Raw genomic sequence first — 24,008 nt, 5'->3', positions numbered from 1 at the left:
TTGGCATGGATAATCTCTAAAAGAAGAATGTCCTCGACTTCCTTAAAACATACTTAAATTTCTATGTCCTCAACGGTACATCAAAACATTTACAAATGACAGATAGAAAAGGTCTCGTAGCATGTAAGTTTATAGGTAAAATGTTACAAATGTTACAAGTCAACAGAAGCAGATCTTCACGGGAAATTTATTGATAAAATACCAACATCGGACCATTTTTCATGCATCGATGATGATCATTCACCTCCCACCTGCCTCTTCCACGAGTCTTCCACAATCAACTCATCTACTCCCCAATCTTCGTAACTGAAAATTTCAGACCCGATTAAAACGTTTCTAAAACACATGCGAAAGCAAAAATACAATGCTTAAAATGAAGATAAACTAAAATCAAAACCGCACCTTCCATCAGGCAGGTAGCGGCGAATGGTGAAGGGCACCTTCCGCTCACGAAGCTCCTTCATAGCAATCTACACCATCATAACATACGAGGTCATACCAGTGTAGTGTAAGGGAACCCTATGTATTGTATCATTACAGTACTAAACAATTGGAGCTCCCACAAGTCAGATTAGATAACATAATTTCTTTTGCCGCTTCAAGAAACTAATATGTTTTCTTATGTTCTATGGAAAATCATTCTCAACATGATATACAGAGGATGGTATCCTAATATTATCCAGAAAGACGGGCGATCAGCTTTCTATAGAAGCAAAGAAAGCCAAAAGTAGAAAGAGAAAAACTCAACATCAAAGTAAACTGCAATTAGATGCTATATCAAGATAACATGCACATAGTCACAAGTCACAACACACCATTTCTGGCCATTTTCCAGCAGTCACACAATGGCACATAGTACAATAAGATTCTGTAAGGTTTGGCCGTTCTTTGATTTTAACTCTTAATTTATAAAAACGAGTTGTTTTAAAGGAACGTGGAAGAAAACAATGGCAGAACAAAAATCCAATATGCAAGCACTTGTTCTGTGCAAGTAATAGAGCAGGTTAACATGGTAACACTTCTATCCAATACACAAGCACTTGTTTTGTGGGCGTCAAAGTGAAGCAGCAGGTTAACATGGTAACAGTTCTACTTTCTAGGCATTGATCGATTCCAATATTCGAGCATAAATATAGGTGCAGGAAAATGTTACCTCAAGTGGGTCAGTCTCGCCCTGCAACTCAACCATCACAGGGGCATTCATGCTGCTCATCCAAACCATACAATCTCAATCAATTTCCAATTCAAATCAATCAACAACAAAGATTCAAAATTGAAACTGAATAGAAATATACCTGATCTGCACAGCACGAGTACCCAATATTCTAGCACGTTCATATTTGGTCATAAATTTGGATGTTCTGCGCGGTCGTTCCACCGGTGCTTCTTCTTCTTTGTCATCAACTTCAATGGCATCGCCTGGAAGATCATCGTTAGCATTCTCCGCATCCTCTACCTCCTCTGCGCCTTCCTGTCCATTACCCAATTGTTCTTCAAATTTATTTTTTATGCAACATATTTACAATAAAAGTGGGAAATAAATTGGTATCGAATTCACAACCCAAAAGATTCAAAACTAAAACCTAGGACCCTAAACCCTAAATACCACTAGACTGCATTACTATATCGCAACTTCAAATTTATTTCTTTAATTTTTTCAATAAAATACAAACTATGAATCCAGTCAATTTGTTAATCAGAGATATTAACAGCAATCATCATATAATTGAAAGAAGCAAGAGACAAAATTAAAGTAAGATCGTTACCTCAATCTCTGGCTCTACTGGCTCATCCTCGTACCCGATGTCCATATCGTTGTAATCTTCGTCCGCCATGGTTACTTGGTGATTTCGATGTGCCGCCGGAGAAAGAAGAAGCAGCAGCAGCAGCAGGAGAAGCAGCAGAAGCAGCTGGAGGCGTCTTTCAAAAGTGGAGGAAGGGACTTTGACCTTATTATATCAGAATTTTAAGTACGTCAATAAAATACCTATATGGTCAACGACGATAGATGTAAAAATATAACATTTAATGGACGGTTCGCCGTGAAATTTTTTAACAATTCATATGAACCACACAAAAATGAATGGTTTATTACGAGGATATCACATATTACTCAAAAGTTTGGTTCGTTTTATACATATGGATGACTAAACGATCTTAAATTGAATAATTTTTTGCATGTATGATCTTTAGATGATAATAAAGAGAATGAATGGTTCTGGTTATGAATGTCGTCCATCAATCATTCCGTCGCCGTTGATAAGATTGAGCCTCGATTGACGAGCAGAAATGCTCACATCGTTATTTTCGATTATGATCACCGTTGTGAGGTCGAATTAGGCAATTCCAATTATGATCACCGTTATTAGGGCGGATTAGGGCTTTAGGGTTTAGAAAAACAAAATAAAGGACGAATTAGGATTAAGATGCATTTTTTTCGATTAAGTATGAAAAGGAATCAAGTAAACAATAAAACGGTGTTAAGGAACTTTTCACATACAAAAGAACTCATCATTTTATTCAAATGAGAAGCTCTGTTTGTATGAGTACATTGTTATCTATCCTTCTTCAGCATGCACTAAAATGGACAGGAACAACCACAAGGTCCACAACGAAGAAATCCAAGACCGCAATTTCCTGGAGGCGCAGTTTGAGCCTGAGAGCGAAGCTGATAAAGTTGATATTCTTGGTTCAGTAAGAGTGCGTGAAGTAGATCAAACGTTGGAAGGACTGATCATGTAGGGATGAACCTCGTAAAAGATTCATAGCCATCACCCAAATCAGCGAGAGTGAAGCGAACAAGCTCAGAATCCGTGACATGATTCTGAATGGCAGCGAGGGCATATGCAAGTGTTTTGATATCGTCAAGGTAATCACAGATGCTAGAGATGCCCCTGTCGATGGTTTGAAGTTGAAGTTTGAGATGGAGTGCCCGAGTGATAATCTGCGGATGAACATTTTTCTTGAGAGCCCGCCACACATCTTGAGAGGTAGTCGAGCCAAGAAACTCTGCCAGGATCGGTTCAGACAGGGTTGCGCAGATCCCAGAAAGTTAATCTGTAAGGCCATGTAGAAATACAAGAAACTGCAAGCATCTCATTTACCGCATCATTATAGAGAATTAATCAATGCTTGGAATGAAGGGCACGAAACGATTGAGGTTGAATGTGACTCTGCCAAAGGCACAGCAATATCTCTTGAAAACAAAATGCAATTGCTCACAGCATGCATCCTACAGTTGCCTGCAGATGGAATATCATCTCCTAAATGGCTTAAGGTGATACTTTTGGAACTCTGACCCAAACGAAATAGACTCTTCATCGAGTTTCTTCTTCAATCTTCGCCAAGTTCTCAACATATCAGATTGTATCAACCCTTTGTAGAGTGTCTCAAAAGTAATCTTCTGAGGAAGAAGACCCTTCTCTATCATCTCTACAAAGAACTGACAAGCCTCCCTCCACTTCTGTTTTGCACATAACCCATGAATCAACATGGTATACGAATCCAAATCCGGTCCCACTCCACTCTCTTTCATATCATTCCATATTTCTTTCACAATCTCCATTCGATTCAATTCCAAAAGCATTCCCACCAATATGTTATAGGTGTGCATACTGGGCACACACAAACCATCCTCCTTCATTTTCCTGTACAACTTCAGAGCACCTTCCCCGTTCTTTCTCCCCCTGTACTCTTTGAAGAAACAATTATACGTAGCTGCACATGGACTAACCCCACTTCTCACCATTTCACCAAGCAGCTCCTCTGCATCCTCAAGTCTCCCGCACGAGCAAAGACACTTTACAACCGAAGTGTAAGTTTCCACTGTGGGGAATATCCCTCTCTCCCTCATCAGTTTGAGCTTATCAAGCGACAACTCGGGCTTATGAGCACGGCTATAAACATGAAGCACAATCGAAAAACTAGTGACATCGGGCTCTATCCCTCTCTTCCGCATTTCCTCAAACACCTTCTCTGCGTTCCTTATCGTCTTCTCAAACCTTTCCTGAGGGTGCAAACTCGCACGCCTACAAATACCATTCAAGAAGACATTATATGTAACGACATTGGGCTCAATACCGCGCTCAATCATATCACTCAAGAATCTCTCTGCCATATCGAAACGACCAATCTTACACCACCCATAGATCAAAACAGTGTACATTTTGACATCAGGGACAAATTCGTGCTTCCTTTTGTTAAAAACTTCAGTTGCAACCTTAACATGACCGTATTTGCAAAGGGTATCAAGCAAAAAGCAAAAATCTTGGCAACTGGGCTTGGTTTGGACAAAGGTCTCGATGTCGTCAAAGGCCCGAACGGCTTGGCGGGTGAGGCCAGAGGAGATCAAGCGGCGAATGAGGGTAAGAAATGTGGCAGTGGTGGGAGTGAGGTTGAAGTTGTCCATTTCAACGATGAGCTGCCAAGCGACGTCATACTGACGGACCTTGGCAAGGATGTCGATGAGCAGGTTGAAGGAGGCTGTGGTGAGAGGAGGGTTGGGAAGGGACTTGGCATACTGGAAGAAGGCAAGAGCAATTTTGGAATTATTGGTGAGGCGGAGGAGGGTGTGGTGGACAAGTTGGGAGGAGAGAGTAATACCATGGAGTTGGAGAGAGGACTCCATGGCGTGGAAGGGATTATGGTGGTGGACAAGGATTTTCGATATCAATTCAGCATCATTAGCGTCCTTTGTGTCGCCATTTGGGTCATTAAGGGTGAGGAATGAAGAGCAGGAGCGATGGATTTGAACTGAAGGGAAACGAACAAGAGAGGAGAATAACTGGAAACAAGGCAAGGATGAGCAGACGCGACTTTGGGCCGCAAAAATCATCCTTGGTCCTTACAACGATAAATCTACCTTCATACCAGTTGGGTTATGAATAAATTATCAACCAGCTGAGCAAACTGAGTACACTTTTTACAAATGCAACACCTGCCAATGTAAAAGAAACAAATCAACGAATTAATTTTTCTCCCACTTCCAGTAAGAAAATACCGATAATCATACAAGAACACGTATGATTTATGAGGCTCCATCTCCATGACATAGTTCCTATGAAAAATGCTAAACTGTTGGACATAGCATACGTTTTCGATTGTAAAAGATAAAATGCATAACTTAAATGCTCAGCTACCAAGGTGATCTATACTCACCAAAATTTCAAGATGCCACAGCACTAAACAAAAACAACCAAACGTGATGCCTATTGTCCTAAATAAAAATAACCTCGAGAAACATTATGTCTTGAGTTCATTTTTTCCATCTTTTATGTTTCTGTTTATTTCACGAGGTTCTCTCATTACTCTCTCTCTCTCTCTCTCTGCATTGCAATTTGTTTGCTTTTCACCAAACCAAAGTTCGATTCTTCGGATAATACCACCGGGATGATGGTCTAACATTCTCGTGTCCCACATCTGCCAAACAAACCTACCTAAAAATCATTACCACCCAATTAACTGGTGCCGCCGCAACTGGTAGAACATAACAACAAGTGTTTGTATTGAAGGGATGGATTAGAAATAATCAGATTCCCGGTTCTTTTGAGAAGAGATTCTGCAAGGTCCTAATGCAATACTTTGATTTCACCCTAAACAAATTAAACCCCAATTCCTAAGTCCCTAACCCTAAAACCTAACCCCCAAACTGAAAATCCCCAACCTAAAATTAAGTCATGAATTACCTAAGCAAGAACTATAGATCAATTCCAAAGCTAACAAGAAAAAAAGAGACCAAAATACTGATAAGCCAAACTCAACAAAACGGCGTCGTTTGTTCCCTGTTACCTCTGCAATTTACTCCACCGTGACGAGTTCTCTTCAAATTCTTTGGGTCAGCTTCTGCAAGTGCAGTGGAAGCAAGCCCAGAATGACGACCACGACCCCCGCCGTCGAAGCTCTAAATAAACAGAGAGACTGAGGAGCACCGCCATGGTTAGTTCACTTGACGTGGAAGGGGAGGAAGAGCCCATCAATTTTTCCATTTTTCTTTCTTTTTGGTAGCGGACGACATCGTTTTGGGATAGTTCGTTTGATAACAATTTTGGAAAATTTTGTCCAGAAATTATTTTTGGGAATTGTTATTGGAACTCCAAAAATCTTATACTACATTTCAAACTTTCTATATTTGAAAAGAAAAATACACGGAGTGTAGAATGAGATTTTTGGAGTGCCAATAACACTTTCCTTATTTTTAATATAAAAAATGAAAACTGAAAATGGAGAAGTGAAAGTTTAATAGATTTAGAGGAAATTCACCTTAAAACATATACGAAATATCTGAACGATCTCACCAAGTTCCGTGGTTTAAAAATCTTTAAATCTTACTATGGTAATAATTTAGAAATACAAAAATTATAATTTCTAGTGTTTTAACGTAATGTCGGAAATTTAAAAAGTGAAAAATCAAAATATAATTAGTGAAATAATAGACACATATTTATTTTAGTCTCTCACACGTTTTTGTTTAATTATAAGGGTTGTTTTCGTTTGATTATTCAATTTGATGCTAAAAATAAAATTAAAAAGCTTAAAAGAAACAAAAAAATGCAAATTTGAATATGTTTGGACCCGATTTTACACTATCATCCCGAGCAATCAAGTATGTAGAATGAGTAAAATTTTGAACCGTTGGATTGAAAGAGGATTGAGATGATTGATTAATAATTTGTCTAGATATTATTATGATTTTAATCATCATGATGCTATCTGAGGAATTATTGAAAATTATTTATAAAGTGCAGAGATAATTAAGGATTTCAAAAGATTGAAATGCTATTGGATTAGAAGATCAAAGATAAGGCTTGACTGGTTGTGGGGATTTATTTTCGAAGTTTGATATCAAATTACATGCACATGGTCTAGATAGCTTTTGAAGTTTTTAATCGCAAGGGGATAATTCCAAACATGCCATTTACAAGAGAATTGTGCAATATGGAGATTCTATCCTAATGCATGTTTTTTGGGTTGGCAAATGGATATTAATTGGCAGAAAGATTAATGCATGCGTGGAGGAAAAGTTGAAATGAAGGAGGACTTCTCTCTTTAATCTCTTTATGCGGGTCTACTTGGGATATACCACATTAGGAGAAACTGCAAGTGAAGAGTCGTGGTAACGACTGGCATCAGGATAACATCAAATCTGTTTGGATTAGGTCATAGCATGATAATTCACTATTATTATGCATGGCACTTGGATTGGACCTTTAGTTTGGATTGCCTCCAAATAATAGGCGTTGATTGGTTTTAATGCAATTGCATGCATTATATCCACTGGAGTTGCATTATCATATTTATCCAAATCGATGGGATTTCATGCATTATCACATCCCAAAAAAGTGGGAGTGCTTACACAAGAGGGATTATCTAATATTCTTAGGAATATTACTTCTGCATGCGGGATACTCACGGTAAGCAATAGGCAATGAAGCATATTGGCATTATAAGTCCTTCAATTCAACACACAAACTGCAAACCTCTCAAACACCTTAAGATTTTTATTTTCTTTTTTCGTCAACACATCTTCAGTTTGGATAAACAACACTGTGAAAGCAACCGGCAACATCTTTAGTTTGGATAAACAGCACATTCGAGACCGACCGGTTATTTATCCAAATCTCGATCAACAAGGATTTTCGAGTCCTTGTTGGTAGTGGTCATCTCATCAGCCTTTTCAGCGAGGTGTTATAAGTTACTACATTAGCTCGGCTGACAAGTTGGCACGCCCCGTACATAATCGAATGACGTAGTTAGCTTATTAGTTACTCGGCATGCGTGCCACGTAAGCTAGGTAGTTTTTAAAGTCAACATAATCATATTATTACCAACCTATTTTGATGCTAAACTCATTCCCTCTCTATTAGTAGAAATAATATTATTTATTAAATAAAATAAGAATTAAAGAACCAAGGCAAAAGCTGCCGACCCAGACCCGGTCCGGAACTTGGGAATCCACCCGACGCTCTAAATCAAAAGTTGAAAGGAGTAAAGTTAAACCCAACCGGGCCACCCCTCGTCGTCGTCGTCGTCGTCGTCGTCCTCCTCCTCCTCCTCCTCATCCTCCTCCACCTCCAGTCCTTCTCCGTCTTCACTCCTCAACTCTCCCGAGCTAGCGAGGCCAAAGCTCCCCCTTCCTCTTCCTGGGTACTCTCTCTCTCTCCTCTCTCTTTCTCTCCACCTGGGAATTGGGATTGTTCTTAAATCCACTACTGTGTCTAGTATTTAATGCAATTTTGGAGTGAGCTTTGTAATTCTGAATTTCTGAGTCTGCATTGTATTGGAGTGAGCTTTGTAATTCATATTCTCCTTTCTTTCTTTCTACCTCCAATTTTAGTTTTGACTACTTTGTCCGTCTCTGTGTCTGCTCCGACCTAAAACTTTATGATTATTTCTAATTTATTAGTTTTTATTCTATTTTTATATTTTACAGATTTGATAAACCTCTGCAATTGTTCTTCAAATTTACTTCCCTGATTTGCCCTCGGTTGCAGCCCGCGATGGCTTCGTTATTTAAGGTAAATAAATTGCAGCATTGCTCCTTTAAATTTGGCGCTTTGATCATGTAAAAAACTGATGAAGACACCAGCTTATCCTTTCTGGTTGGACTTGGATGTTATAAACCCGCTGTTTCGCTCCTTTCTTTACCTCCTTTTTCACCATTTGGCTTGTTTTTGTTTTTTCGTTAGGACCAATCAAAGCTATCGCAGTACCGGGATAGAAGGTTTCCGGGGTCACAAGAGGAGTTTGAACAAGCACTCTTGGCATCAACAACCGTTTACATTGGGAATATGTCCTTCTACACGACAGAAGAGCAAGTTTACGAGCTCTTCTCTCGCGCCGGAGAAATTAAGAAGATAATTATGGGCTTGGATAAGAATACCAAAACCCCTTGTGGTTTTTGTTTTGTCCTGTAAGGCTTCATTCCTCTTTTTCTTCTTCTTCATATTGTTAATGCCTTGCAAGGAAAAAGTTTAGGGGTTATTAAGAGTCAATTTTGAATTAACTGATTGGCGTCATTTACCTGAGGTTGCGGTGAAGAGAGGCGGTACTCCCGCCCCCGTTCTTGTTGTTGCTTAAACTATGGCTAGCAAGTGTCAAGCATTATATTTTGTCGAAGTGCACATTGTACCTGCCCCAAATTGGATCTTTTGTTTTATCATGAGAACTGAGAAGCTCTTCATATGTTATGCTTTAAATTGATTCTGTTATGCAAATACTAACATATATGTCTTGCAAGGAAAAAGTTTAGGGGTTATTAAGAGTCAATTTTGAATTAACTGATTGGCGTCATTTACCTTAGGTTGCGGTGACGGGAGGCAGTACTCCCGCCCCCATTCTTGTTGTTGCTAAAACTATGGCTAGCAAGTGTCAAACATTATATTTTGTCGAAGTGCACATTGTACCTGCCCCAAATTGGATCTTTTGTTTTACCATGACAACTGAGAAGCTCTTCATATGTTATGCTTTAAATTGATTCTATTATGCTTCAGAAGTTTATCATTTCTTAGCGGCCTTTGTCAAGATATGTGTACCATGTAACTTGGTCCTGTAAGTTGAGAATTAGTAAAAGGCACTTTTTCCCCCTTTCTGAGTGTTAGATGCTTAATCCATTTGCATTTATTAACAGATACTATTCTCGAGAGGATACTGAGGATGCTGTAAAGTATATTAGCGGGACTATTCTTGATGATCGCCCTATTCGTGTGGATTTTGATTGGGGATTTCAAGAGGGAAGGCAATGGGGTCGTGGGCGAAGTGGTGGACAGGTTGATTACTCTGCTTTCTTGTCATGGGAAAAATGTACCATTCTGATTGTTTTGATTTTATCTTCTCTGTTTTGCAGGTGCGCGATGAGTATCGTACTGATTATGATCCTGATATCCTTTTGATTAGTTTGGAATGTCTGGAAAAGCTTTCTTTAGTATGCTTTATAAATTATAGTGTTGCTTGTTCCTCTGGGGTGCCAAGCTTTTATTTTTCTTGCAAATCTAGGTCGATTGTCCATGCTAAACTTATGTACGCGGTTCCCTTTGCATTCAATTTCTATTCAAGTTCTTTTTCTATCATGGTTTCTGTTTCACAAACTTGAGAATTGGTAGGAGTGGTAGGTAGAGCACATTGTATATGCTTAAAACTGTGCAGGGCTGTATATTCTACTTCGAGACTATTTACTGGGTGGATAAATTCTTGTAGGTTGTGCTTTCCTGTGAACCTGTACCTACTTAATTTTAGATTATGAATGTGATGGATATTAGTTCATCAGTGGGTACTTTATGGCACTACTGTGCTGCCGTAAATTTACGGACTCATGTCGTCTTAACTTTTCCAAATTAGAACTATTTAACTCGGTCAAACCATCTCCTGTTCTAGGTCAGCAATATCTACTGTAATTACTGTTTGGTTTCGCAAATTCTTTTGCGGATAGACATTAAGTTTATACCTTTTTTCCTTATGTATTCTCTAGTAGCTATTTTCTTATTTTTATTTTTTTGAAAAGGTTATCTACATTTTGTTATTTGCCACCCAAGTAACCGTTTAATCTATTGATCCCACTTTGTTAGAGTTGCAGAAAGAAGATATAAATTGTGTAGGTCTTTGCGGCTTAAATTTTATCTGACATTCAGTCCAAGTAAACCACTTCTCTTTTTCTTTTCTTTTGATGTGCTTAGAATTAATTTATGCTTTTAAATTTGAAATCATTCTGGTTCATATGTATCTGAGTTGCTATGAGCACCCATTTTGCATTTGACTTGTGGTGTTTCTGTTCACTTTCTGGTTGTGAAGAATTTTCTATTTAAAAAGTACAGCATTTTCAAAAATTAAAGCAGGTGATGGATATTTAATCTGCATTATTGAATACGAGATGAAAAAAACATTTATCTTTTGTTTCCTTAATATGTTATACGTAGAGGTGGATATGGTAAGTTAGTTCAACAAGAGTTGGAAGCTCAAAGAACACTTGTTGATTATGGAACTGGATCATTGGGCTCTTTTCCTCAAACCATGCCACCTCAGTGTAAGTTACTTAACTATTTGATCTATTTCTAGCTTTAAACTTTATGTATAGTTCAAGAGATTTGGATCTTTTTCTGGAGCGGTTGTCTTTGCTTATATAGTTACATTAGGGATTTAGAGTAGGTTGATTGCAGGTGCACTGTGTACTGATAACTGCATCCTTAGCAAAGAACCTAACCTGAAATGGTGCAGCCAAGCATTCTGCAGATGGAGAGTGGACCTAACCTAACGGGAAATTTCTTAGCTTTATAAGCTGAAATGTCTTGATAGGTCAAACAACTTTTCATTGTGTTGTGAGCTATAGGAATAGGCAACGCACACAGGTTGTCTCCAACTGCTACTGATTAGAATAGTCTGGGAATTGCCATTTTAATGATACCAAATTTCACTCAATTATTACCTATTCACTAGTGCACACATGATCGAAAAGTCAGTTAATTATTGAAATATGTCTCATTTCTCTAGCATTTTGGTGTCTCGTATTTGGAAATTTTGAATAGCCAGCAAAAAGTATGTTTCGAAGAAAAACTTAGTGCTGGAAAATATAGACATTGGATTCATATTGCAAAACATAAGTGAGGTGGAATTTGGGTGGGGTGGGTGGAAGAACTACTGATCTGTGTGTCACGACCGCAAATAGAACCTGTAGATTCATGCAAAACTGCATCAGGATTGAATGCAATTATCTGAAGGGACAACAGACTTTTAGTAGCGAGCCTGTTGAGATACATAACTGTTGGCTATCGTGGTGTAAAGTAGAGTTTAGTCTAGTGTATTGATAAACATGATAGAGTTCCTCTTTTAACGCTTTTGAATTTTAAATCGTTCAGATGGTAGACATGGTGGAGGCCCGAATCACGGGGGTACTCATCGTCCTCGCAGAGGTATCAATTATTAAAAATATTTCTATGATTGGTGTACTCGATTTGTACAGTCGTTTCTGCCGTTTTTGTTGACAACTTTTTTGAACAGCTGATTTAATTTGATACTTATTTGCCAAAGCAGATTATCCTCGGAAGCGGTACCGAGATGATGACCGCCAATCATATGACAACTCAAAGAGAAACTCGGATTATGAATCGCAGAAGAGCTCTGATCTGGAATCTAGACCAGTAATTTCTAACGACTTATGTCCCAATTCGTTTTGAATCCTCTTAATTTAATTTATATGGTATTTGCAATTGCCAACCTGTTTGCCATGCAATGAAATATCGTCTCTATGACCGAAAGAGTTCCAGTTCACATGTTCATTGATGTTCCTGTTTCCTCTCTTTCATTAAAATGGCAACGCGGGGGCAATTGTACATTCACTATTGAAACCAACAAGTATAAAGAAGGAAAGACGGGCGTTTTAATTTATATATTTTTTATTTGCTGCAACAGGAGAAAAATCCACGGTTTCGTGAGAGTGGTGACTCTGATGACGATGAAGATGAGCAGAAGCGGCAAGCTTAATCAGATTCCACAGCCGGGGGATTGATCAGTGGACTGACACTTTACGGCAGATAGAATTCAACGGTGTCCAAATCGGAATGTTGACTTAATTCTGCCCCAGACAACTTGAAGACATGATCATCTTTTGTAGATTTCATTTCTTGAAGGCCTAGTTTTTGCACTTAGTCCTGCACAGGAGAGTAATCAACTACATATATGTTAGTATTTGCATGGATTTGCTTGCGCTCGAGATAAGGAGATTGAGAATGAGCATTCTACTTGAACATTTCACTAGTCATTCCGAAAAGCTACAGCATGTTTCGATATCTAGCCTCAAATGATTATTATTCCATGTACCTGTAACTTTGGCTGCTGTTGCTAGTTTTCGATATCTAGCCTCAAACGGAAGGATCTTTCTTGATAGATCCTTCCGTTTTGAGGAAAGTTTACCAGAGAAGGTAGTCAATCGTAGATCAGCGGGTTTTGGTTGCGAGCGAACACGTAAAGTATGTCGTCGAATGGGTATCCATCCTGGGATGTGGAGTGTGTCGGAGAGTGAACACAAGAAGAACAACAGTCTTTTCTTACTAAGTGGGGTCGGCTATATGAATCTTAGAATGTTATTGCGCTCGGTTTTGTGTCACGTCTTCCATTAGATTCAAGTACTCAGTTTTTCCTTAGAGTCTTCCAAAGTCCTTCTTGGTCTTCCTCTACCATTTTGGCCCTGAACCTTTATCTACGTTCGACAATGTTCAACAATGTTCTTTCTATGTTCAAGGACATCAATCAATCACTTTCGCTAAGAGAGAAATTAACTTGTACAAAACTAATGCTCAAATCTTAGTCTGGTTTTTCCATTGAGAAATGAGGCTATGGCCTCCTCTTATTAAGAGTGCAAGCTGGATGTTCATCCACCACGTCCGAGTTTTCCTTATATGAAATCTTGGTCTTCTAACTTAAAAGTCTAGCTTTGCATCCGTCCCATGACCCGGTCCCCCCACTGATTGGGACTTCAATGCCGTGGCCGGTGGAGCCTGGTAGTCGAACATTGACTTGAGCCATTTTTCTTAACAAACAAGTGGGAGAAGCAGGATTCGAACCTACATAGATAAACTCCAACAAAATTTACAGTCCGTCACTTATAACCGCTCTGGAAGGTCAACCCAACTCTAACTCATTTATGTACAACTTGGATGGTTTCATTAGGTTGCCAAAAAATGACCCAAACCAAACCCAATGCGAAATGAGTAAACGTAGCTCGTGTTTGGGTTCCAAAACTTTCTTCGGTTGAGCTCAACCTCACACTAACATGTTTTGTCCAAAACTAAGTAAACAAAGTGAAATTCTTCACGATTATCAATCGTTTCCAAAGGGAGATTTCACAAATTTGAAGAGTTCACCAGATACAGCGAAGGGTATATGAGTAAATAAAACTACAGTAATACAGAGTCATGTTACACAATCAACAGTCACTGAATGCAGTTGCTAAAAACATGCTTCCAAGAAAAATATGGCATTCATCAAAAGATTACACTCTCGAGACATTTGTTGGGCGAACCGGACTAACTAGTTATCTTCTCTGTAGTCTGGATTCTCTTTCAGAATAACGAACCCTTCCAAGATGGGAGACAGGGGGATATACCTGTAAGAAATGAACAATTGTTAGCGCGTGTCATAGCGGTAAAACAGCAAGTCAGTGAAACACAAGCACTACAGGGAAAAATTCATACTTTTCGGTAGCCAGCTCCGCTCTATCACCCGCAGCAAGAAGAACCGGTGTTGAGTGGGTCTGGAAACCCGTGATTGTTTTGGGACGACCAGCCTGGCCAACCACATCAACAGCTTGTCCCACTCGAACAGGGACTGACAGTGGTTTGAGATTCTCGTCCACAGTCAACAACATTCTCGGCTAGCACAAGAAAACAATTACCGATAGTGAGAAAGACCAAATCTAATTACCGGGGAAAGCAACGTATAAAGAAGAAAGTGTTCAAACACCAACCTGCATTGCCAAAGTAATAAAGTAGAGAATGTAATGATATTTAGCCAGAATGATGGCTTTCATATCAAGACATGCATGCAGCACGGTAATGATTCCAGCGAGTGCCGTTCTGTAAGTAGAAGGATAATTTATACATGTTAGACTAAGCCACCGAGAGCCATTCTGTCAGTAGTAATGACAAGGGTGTATTTGCAAACAAGGTTACTCACGGTGATAGCAAGAAGCGATCAGAATGGTATGGATTCAGAGTTAACAAACCCTTTCCTAAATGAACAAGACCTTGAGCAATTCGCACCTGCAGACGGTAGCCGAAGATATATATTAACTGCAGGCTGGAAAACTCAAAAGGAAAATGAATGAACATAAAGATAGGACTCAAGATGTATTACGCAGAAAAGAAGGCTGGCATCTTTGTAGTAATAACTTGAAAGATTGCGAAGCATGCCAGCTATTCTAGCGTTGTTGGTTCCCGCACCTAGCAAACCTAAGGAAATCACTGCAGCCTGAAGAATCCAAATGGAATATTAGACACACTTACTATGAAAAATATGCCAACAATGGAGATATTGAATGCTGTAATATGTTACCATTGCTACTTCTGAATCTGTATCGTGGCTAAGCCTGCTTAATGTGTCCATAACATTGACCTGGCAGAAACACCCAAATAGAACAGTAAGAAAGGCAAATATAACCCAAGTAGCTTAACTTCCCAACATAAAATCACTAGTCAAGATAAGTATTTCAAAAATCACTGTTCCATGTCTATTCCAACTCTCATAACATGAATGGTCTAGATTTCAAGGGCAGCTGAGCTATCATTGGAAGTAAAAGTTTTACTTTTATAGGGATTTTAACTGTCACAATGGACGTAACCAGATTAATACCTTTGGATTTGATATGCAAAGAAGACCAAGTGCCAACGGAACTGCCCGACGGATATTTTGTTCTCCGTACTGTAAAAGATGCTCTAATGAACGAATCGCCATTTCAACTCCCAATTCTTCAGCCATTGATATCATAGCAATTCCAAGAACTGCGGGTCCCTGGTGAGTTTCATTCTTCTCAAGATGTTGTGAACAATGGCCGAGAAGGTTTTGGACCTGCATGAGAAAAGAGTTTCCAACTTAATCAGAAAAGAGTTCCCAACTTCATAAACGTGGCAGAATTCAAATGATATTTTAGTAGCGTTAAAATATAGGAGGTGTTATTGACACTCCAAAATTCTAACTGTGCACTCCAAACTTTCTTTATTTAATAAGAAAAATACTCTTATAAGGAGTGCACAATTAGGTTTTTGGAGTGCAAATAATAGTTCCCTAAAATATTACCTTAAGAACATTGCCTGTTCCTGCATAAGCACAAGAAAGCAAAGTCATATCACAATGCTTCCTTATTTTTTCATTAAATGTCTTTGAAACTTCGGCAGTGGCCTCCACACTTTCCTGTGAGAAAGTAATTTCCAAAAACCATTAGAATTGTGAACTATTGAGTTCAACATTGTAATGAGCCTCTTTGGGCACAATGACATTAACAAACAAGCTTAAACTGCACAACAAACATCAAACGAAACAAAAATCATGCAGGAAAGAAAAGCACATGATTTTGTAAAAAGTAGAAAGAATAAACTATGAATTCCAGAAAGTTCAGCAGGATTTTACCTGCTTTCCAAGGAACAGAAGTCCAAGGCTGAGGGGAATCAACCGAGCAAGGGGCTCCCCCAACTCGGAGTCACTTCGATCCATTAGTGCAAATATGATTGCCTGAGCAACCTCTTCATTGCAGGAACCAACGTATACCAACCCCAATGAGATTGCAGTAAATGCAACCACGTCAAGGGGGGCTTTTGCATCATTAAGTATAGGAGTCAGCTTACCACGTATCTGAAAAAAGAAGGATAAGTTAGCTTTAAATGGAAATTAACGTATAACAACAGATCAATCCAGACTCTAACCAAACTAACAAACTCCTGCATCAGCACATCCAAGGGCAGTAGTGATTAAAGAAGGTTTGACCGACTCTTCTCATGTGATTCTTGAGCCAAGAATGATACATAGAGTAGGCCCATTGTAAATGGAAAATTTTCTGTGGCCTGCCAGATATATCAACAAGAAAAAGCCAAGAAACTTTACCTGCTCATTCTGAGAACCAGCATATGCAATCCCAAGGCCCATTATAGCACCAATCCGGATAGATGGATCCTCTCTATCAATGTACTCGCCGAGAAGTGCCAGCGCCTGTAAAAGGAATTAAGATTCAGAGATACATTTCAAATGTTATATTCCGTAGATGAAAAGATAGAGGTACGCACAGGATCACAATCATTCTTGATACCGCAATTAACAATCCCAACCCCTAATAATGCACCAGCAATAACATGGGTATCGTTGCTGTGGAAGTACTTGTCAATTTGGGCGAGTCCAGAGTCAACATCCCACAATAAAATCATACCCTGTCAAGAAGAATAACAAAGAATATTGTAAAATGAAGTTAAAACTAAGATGATAAAATGAGCAAGAATGAGCAAGGTAATATAGTCATGCATACCAGACTTGCTGCAGCACTGGTCTTCCCATGCTCTTTATTCTTGAAAAGCCAGTTTCCTGAAGAGCCTCCACTTGAGGCATCTGATGGGACTGTCATCAACTTATCCTGCACCAAAAAGAAGTACCAAAGACTGCATGTCAATCAACTCCAAAAATCGTCAACTTTTTAACAGATACATCAAGTGTAAAAAATTTTACCTGACCAAATCCAGCATTTACAAAAGCGTTAACAAATGTTGCAGCCAAGTTCTGTCTTGCTGAATCAACACTAGCACCAGCACTTGCACGGCCATCAAGTAAGTGTGCCTAAATGAAAATTCCAATACAATATAATTATCAGAAAAGGGATAAGAAGGATGATATAAATTACACAATTGCAATGAACAAAATATAATTATACTGCATTTATTTTCTCTCACTACACATCCCACAAACATTATAGACATGCATATCAGTGTAGATCAAGCATTACAAATAATCACAAGTTCAAACCTTGTAGATATCCTCTGGAGTTTTGGCCTCCATGACCTCAATATCACGAGCAAGAGTAAGATAACCTTCACTTAGCTTGGTATTGTTGATAATCTCCTGCAATACTTCCCTGTCATCATCCTCCGCAACCATCTCATCATCAAGCTCAAAACTAATACCCTGCATGAAATATAAATGCGATTAAAAATATTATATTTAAGTAAACAAGCATAAAAAATATACCATACGACATTACTGTCCAATGTTACCTTTCAGGAAAAATGCACAAAATACTTCCAAGGCTAATTCATATCGCTTAAGCAATGACACCTAACTACATGCACCCACTTATCTTATAATAACAAGCCAAAGAGAGAGAAAGAACAAGGAACAAGAGGATACACTACCCCACCCAGAACAAACCCATCACAGTTCACTCTCCCTGTCAAGGAATCAAGCTAAAATCGCACCATGAGTGTATCATGAGAAGAGAATATAAATAACTCTCAGAACATAGATTAGAACATAGTTTAACAAGGAACATAAGCATGCATTCCTTCATGTAAAGAGGGAAATGAAAAATAACGAAAATTCAACACTTACATGTCGAGCAAGGATGTAGCAAAATTGCTTTTTACGAAGCAGATCATCACATGATGTAAAGACGTTCTTTATATTCTGCATACATACAATCATGATTGTTAGTACCAATTCATTAGAAATATGTAAAGACCAGATACAGGTAATGACATATGCAACATATACATTCTGCAAAGTTCTCATTTCACAGAGAAATAATCCTCTCTCTGACACAAAAGAAAATGAACAGTTGCATACTCAACTATAATTTATGAATACATGTTTCAAACAATACTATATAAATACATGTTTCAAGAAATATCAAAACTATTGCATAGCACAAACCTGCATGTTATCAAGGAACAGTGCAATCTGAAGTGCATTTGGATATTCTTCAAATTTCATATATATTGTGTATGCAATATCCAGAACTAGAACATCATCTGGTCCAGGAAGGTATCTGCAAAACGTAAAATAAGCAGAAAAAACTCAGCAACTGGGGAGAAGAGTCAAGGAGAATAAAAGATCAAATAATACAATGGCACCTGGCGGCGACTTAATATATGATATACAAAAATATGAAATGAAGAGTCTCACGAGTATATAAAAGCATCTGGTGCACAATATTCTGTGACTATAAGGATAAAAAACATGGCATGTTATTTTTTAACAGCCAAATTCCGCAACTGAAACCTTTAAAATGTTCTATGGTAATGCACCACTAGAAATGGAATTTTTGGCAATTAATAACAGGAAAGTTGAAACAATAGAGAAAAGCAATAGAATCAAATTTCAAAAGTCGATAGGTCAGTTCTAGGGCATAGATAAACTCTAAATCTAATTTTCTGAGGTAAACTGGGTAAAATGCATACTGAGCCTCCTAAAAGAGATTTATACTAGGGTTAGTAAGCCTAGCATCCTAGTCCTTGTTTGCTTAACTAACAATTCAACCCTACCCCTGTGAAATGCTTCAAAAATGATCCGAACACTTAAAAAGCCTAATAAATACGATCTGCCAAACTAAATACAAAATAAATTTCAGACAAGAAAGAAGAAAATAACTAAAACGCTAAACTAACTAGAATGCAATCCAAATTGGAAAGCAGGTCCACTTGGTATTGAAAAGTCTTGTAGATGCTCTAACATCATCCCCCAAAGAAGCAAAATCAAAGAATTTGGAAAAACTAAGTCCTTAGGCAGGTATGGTCATATGTAGTAGGTGCATATATAGGAACAACACCGTATATTTCCTCCACATCTGATGCTATGAGCTTGTTTAAAGAAAAATTCAGCTATCAACTTAAATCGGACTTCTGAGTAGTGAGAAACTATGCCACTTTTTACCCCAAAAGAATGTCACATGCAAATAGAATTTCTTTACTTCATCTGCTTACCTTGCTGAACTGGTGAGGTAGAGACAGGTCCTCTTAAAATTTGTTTTATCAACATGCTCAATTAACAGATCAAGGTCTTCAACCTGGCATTGGTCAAACTATCAGGCCCAAGAAGAAAGGGATAGAACAAAAAAGCTTCACAGGCAAAAGAATATTGAAGAATTAATTAATAAATTTTACCTCCATTAAAAGGTCGACAGCTTCAGGTTCAGCATTGTGCTGCAATGCAGAACAAATAATTAGAAGCAAAACCAAAACAGTTTCCCAATTGAAAATTGTCTACTGTTTACAAATTTGGATTTTCTATCTTCCAGATGGAAATTTACCCATTCAATTGAATTAAATGGCTTGAAGTGCATCAACAAGAGCAGTTCAACTTTTGAAATTTTGTGAACAATGTATTATAATCCACTTGAAGGCTTCAAGCTGAATGACTAAATATTGCTGCATTTAAGTACTTGTTGGAACGTTTTTATATACATTTCCAAGCTTTTGTTTGCAATGGGAAAGATAATACAAGGTAGAACTCTACTTAGAACACAAATGAACCGGAGCCTGATTTGGCTTTACATCCAACCCAACTTCAGCGAGGCATTTTTAAATTATCTCGTATTTGTGTAACTTGATCGTCTACTCTAGTTAGAAGGAAAAAAAATTCAAGGCGTAAACATGTTACGAATCTTACCTTCATGTTTTTTGAGAAGAAACTATAACAGTTTATTAAAAAAGAAAAGTGAAATACACAGAAGTGGATAAGAAATCCACCAAGAACAGAACAAGAAAATCTCTCAAGAGGATCTGATTACAAGTAGGAAAACCTCAACCAAAATCACTTTACAACTGCTAACATATCCCACAGTATGTGAGAAAGAGAGTAATTCTTAAAATCATTTGAAACTGAAGCCCAGAGGGCTGCCCAATATCTTACCTTCATGTGAAAAGCAACAATTTGCTGCACTAGTTCCATTAGTTCTTCAATTGAGGCCTCTTCACTCTGTTACAAGTATAACAAAGTAAAATTTAGAATAAATTTTTATAAGGAGACCATAAACAATGACATGAAACATTAAAAGTCTCGTCTCGCTTATTTATTGACAAATCACCCCAGAAACAAATTTAAGGATACCAAGAATAGATAAGTAAAATAAGATATGGCTAAGAAGCTAATATCCACATGGGATACTGGTATTGAACACAATCCAACACCACAGCATGTCGTATACATCAACAGAAACAAATGACCATATCCCTGGACCCTAGCTACATTAATCAAGCGTGTGCTAATCTCAATTTCACAAGTAAACAATAAAGAAATGATTAAGAACAATGTAAAAAATATGCTCCGAACAACCTAACATAACTTTCCAAATAAAATTTTTACTATTTCATATGCACAGAATAGATATCAAACCTGTCGCTTAGCAAACTCCTGAGCAATTTCGCCAGCTAAGTTCCTGATTAGAAACAAGAAAGTCAATCATTAGTGAGCAAATTTATCTTTATATATGCCACTTCTGAATACACATTCAAACATTACTCCTAAGGACCTTTAAAACCCCAAAAAAGCCTAAATAGGTTGGGAATTGTGATACTATAATACCATAAAATTTCCCAAGTGGAAAGTTCTAAAGTAGATTAGTCTGACCTGACATATTCGTGTCCCCATGAACCAATATCACCCTCTGAACCCAACAATCTGTACTTCAAGCTTTCCTGTAAGTGGTGGGCATATACACAAGATGAATACAAAAGTTTTGAATATCACAAAGAAGGTGAACCAGAACTATAATGAACAAGGATACTAGTATAAATACAATAACCTAAACCAACCAACAAGGAGAATAATTGAACAGAAATTTTAAAATAATCTAGCATACCCGTTCTCCCTCAGCTGACATGGTAAGTGCCAAAACGGACAATATATCTGCTAGGTATTTCTGCGAGTAAGAGAAGGTAGATTGATTAAACTACAGTGAACTATTAAAGTTGGCGGGGTACAAATACATGAACTATACATATTCTATGAGAAATAGATGAGTATACCTTCAACTCTGATTCTGCCATTGTTTCATAGTAAGCTTTTAGAGTTCCATAATGTGGGCGTAGATACTTTAATGGTTTTGGAACTGAAGTCATGGAGCTAGTTGAGGTACGGATTTCCTGCCTATGAGATGAAATTTTGTGTGAGGCCACACCATATGAGATAAAACTATATAAGAAAAGATTACTGGTTCCAATCCGGGTATGAAGCATGGTAACTTCTATGTAATAGTAAAAAAATGAACATAACAAATCAATCACTTTCTACACTGACCAAAGATTGCAGATGACTATCAAGTGTAAATTGCATTTATAATATCAGGTGTAAATTGCATTTATAACATAATAATCATACACACATCACAGCCATAATGGTGTTGGTCAGAGTTAGAAAACCACTCTGATTTTCATAAATTTACGTTTTCTAGAGAGTCTAGATTCAACAGTATTCGAGCGACAAAACAATTTCCCACCAAAAAACCTTTTGGATCTTTATAGTGCAATATATACTGCTGACTACAAATTCCTCTTTGCAGATTCACGAGGAAGAAAAATGAAATACCCCAAAGCCAACCCCTCTTTAGCTTTGTTTCTTTACCATAAAAACAAATAATCATAAATATAAAGGGCTCAAAGACGCATTTCTTTCATTCAGTGGCCCTGTAGCCATAACTTAAAAGATAGCAGATAAAGCATCAAGAAATTCAGTTCACTGTAGACGAAAATATTACATTTATACTCAGCTCCCTTTTGAGAATATCAAGTAACTTTCACTTAGAATTTCATAAATATTCTATTTCTACACATTTTTCTATTCCCTTAAAAACAGCTCAATAAAAATTGAAACTTGAAATAAAGTATAGAATATAGTTCACACAGACAGTGATTACAGGAGAGGTAGAAAATAGGCGACATAGGATCCGATTACCCATAGTGCCATAGACAGGGAAGGGTATTTTATAAGCTAATTACACTACAAACCATGTTGCTTGATTATCAATTACTGACTTTTAAGGGGACAAAAAGGGTCTACCTCATACTCTCCAGAGCATTTTTCTGCACACCAGGATCAGTATCCTGAACCCTCTCGACGTACAACTCTAATTGGTTCTTCAACTCCAAATCCTCCTCAGACTGCACGAGAATCCAATGCAGCTCAGTTAAAGAAGCAAATTTTCATAGAATACTAAACCGTAAACATCATTGTTAATCAATTCAACAGTCGAACGCATCGCAACTCATGAACTAATTAAGAATAAAGAAATTAAAACACGACCTTGATTCAGTAAAAAAAAAAAACTCGATTTTTATATTCCACAGTTCTAGCTTTTGATACAAATAGACATGAATAAGGTGCAGGAACTTCAGCTTGATAAATTTTCTGGAGAACCAAACAGGCAGTGAACGAAACCCTAACCCCTGGAATTGCTTACCAAATCCTCATCCTTCTTATCATCTTTCTTCTTGAGATCCGTTGCGGGGACTTTAACGGAATCCTCACTGCGCTTGCCGGAGCCGCTGCCACTCGGGGCGTTTGGATCTTGAGGTGCCATGGTCGAAGTTCGGCTTCTCCTCTTTCTGCTTTCCTCTTGAACAAGAAAACCTCACACTTCTTTTGCTTTCTCCATTCACTCTCCCTGCAGCTGTTTTATACCAAATGAAAAATGGCCTGTACTGTACCGTGTTATTGGGCTGCTGTATTGGGCCTGGTATTTTAACCTTTTTTTTTTAACAAATTCTTTAAATTTGACTTTGATCATTGCAGTTAAAAGAATTTTAAAACATAGGACCATGATCAAACAAGATATAATTGGAGAATGTTGTAAACATTCCTAGTTTAAGTGTGATTATGTAAATCTTAGATTAGATTTTATTCTAGTTATCTTTTCCTATTGTATCTTGTATTCCTTGGGGATGAAGGAATATTTTTTCTCATTTTACTATTATAAATAAAGGCACAATGTAGGAGGAATAACAACACACATTCCCCTACAATTCTACAAACACATCTCTCTCTCTCTTCTCTTTGCCGCCAGCCCTTTTTAACCTTGTCAAATAAAGTAGATCATAACAGGTTATCAGCACGCTCTTACCGCTGCGCTTAGGAATATGACGTTGAAGAATTTTTCTGCATCAAACCAGTTCATCCATATCATCACGCAATCAGGTTCTTTCAAAACAATGGTTTTTATCTCGATATTTTTGCAACCCTATTAGCATGAGCATTCACCATAATGCATGACCCAACTTTATGTTTTTCAAATTTTAGATTCTACATAAATTGTATACGCATCATAATCATAATTGTTGAATTATGTGAATTTGATATTTGCCTTAAATTGCATCAAATACATGTATATGCACCAAATTGAATTCAATTAACATATTATTGTTTTCCATATGCATATAATTGAATTGAATATGATTTGAATTAAATTATATATGAATTGAAAAAAATTTTAAAAAAAAAACATCAGAAACCACGGCCTAGGTTCTTCGAACCCATGACCTCGAGCACTCGCCCAAGCCTGC

The 24,008-nt window shown here is 37.7% G+C and overlaps 4 protein-coding genes across 4 annotated transcripts; 1 reads left to right on the top strand and 3 right to left on the bottom strand.

The window, feature by feature from the left end:
• Nucleotides 1-17: 17 nt before the first annotated feature.
• Nucleotides 18-1,949, bottom strand: LOC137707527 (DNA-directed RNA polymerases II, IV and V subunit 6A). Its single transcript, XM_068446411.2, has 5 exons — nt 1,767-1,949; nt 1,296-1,471; nt 1,154-1,205; nt 403-470; nt 18-306 (listed from the first exon to the last, which is right to left on the bottom strand). Exons 1-5 carry the CDS (start codon nt 1,833-1,835, stop codon nt 237-239), a joined length of 435 nt encoding a protein of 144 aa, XP_068302512.1. The 5' UTR covers nt 1,836-1,949; the 3' UTR covers nt 18-236.
• Nucleotides 1,950-2,415: 466 nt separating this feature from the next.
• On the bottom strand, nt 2,416-6,061 carry LOC137707526 (pentatricopeptide repeat-containing protein At2g13420, mitochondrial). Its single transcript, XM_068446410.2, has 2 exons — nt 5,788-6,061; nt 2,416-4,936 (listed from the first exon to the last, which is right to left on the bottom strand). The coding sequence occupies exon 2, from the start codon at nt 4,832-4,834 to the stop codon at nt 3,257-3,259; it is 1,578 nt and encodes a 525-aa protein (XP_068302511.2). The 5' UTR covers nt 4,835-4,936; nt 5,788-6,061; the 3' UTR covers nt 2,416-3,256.
• A 1,866-nt stretch (nt 6,062-7,927) lies between these two features.
• LOC137708153 (nuclear cap-binding protein subunit 2) lies at nt 7,928-12,771 on the top strand. Its single transcript, XM_068447161.2, has 9 exons — nt 7,928-8,142; nt 8,429-8,513; nt 8,685-8,908; nt 9,626-9,764; nt 9,842-9,875; nt 10,904-11,014; nt 11,844-11,897; nt 12,019-12,125; nt 12,397-12,771. Exons 2-9 carry the CDS (start codon nt 8,496-8,498, stop codon nt 12,466-12,468), a joined length of 759 nt encoding a protein of 252 aa, XP_068303262.2. The 5' UTR covers nt 7,928-8,142; nt 8,429-8,495; the 3' UTR covers nt 12,469-12,771.
• A 1,005-nt stretch (nt 12,772-13,776) lies between these two features.
• LOC137749493 (26S proteasome non-ATPase regulatory subunit 2 homolog A) lies at nt 13,777-23,144 on the bottom strand. The gene is made up of 25 exons (XM_068489592.2): nt 22,910-23,144; nt 22,510-22,610; nt 21,480-21,600; nt 21,314-21,373; nt 21,082-21,149; nt 20,848-20,890; nt 20,365-20,430; nt 19,617-19,655; nt 19,437-19,519; nt 18,388-18,502; nt 18,067-18,141; nt 17,485-17,643; nt 17,191-17,298; nt 16,994-17,098; nt 16,758-16,898; nt 16,579-16,683; nt 16,108-16,329; nt 15,778-15,891; nt 15,334-15,549; nt 15,037-15,096; nt 14,839-14,952; nt 14,659-14,744; nt 14,450-14,558; nt 14,178-14,356; nt 13,777-14,089 (listed from the first exon to the last, which is right to left on the bottom strand). Exons 1-25 carry the CDS (start codon nt 23,027-23,029, stop codon nt 14,014-14,016), a joined length of 2,685 nt encoding a protein of 894 aa, XP_068345693.2. The 5' UTR covers nt 23,030-23,144; the 3' UTR covers nt 13,777-14,013.
• Nucleotides 23,145-24,008: the final 864 nt, after the last annotated feature.

Source organism: Pyrus communis, chromosome 17, assembly GCF_041283825.1.
Source record: "Pyrus communis isolate YQ-2024b chromosome 17, ASM4128382v1, whole genome shotgun sequence".
Lineage (NCBI taxonomy): Eukaryota > Viridiplantae > Streptophyta > Magnoliopsida > Rosales > Rosaceae > Pyrus > Pyrus communis.
Note: the sequence above shows the minus strand (reverse complement) of the source record. Positions and strands in the feature narration are given on the sequence as shown.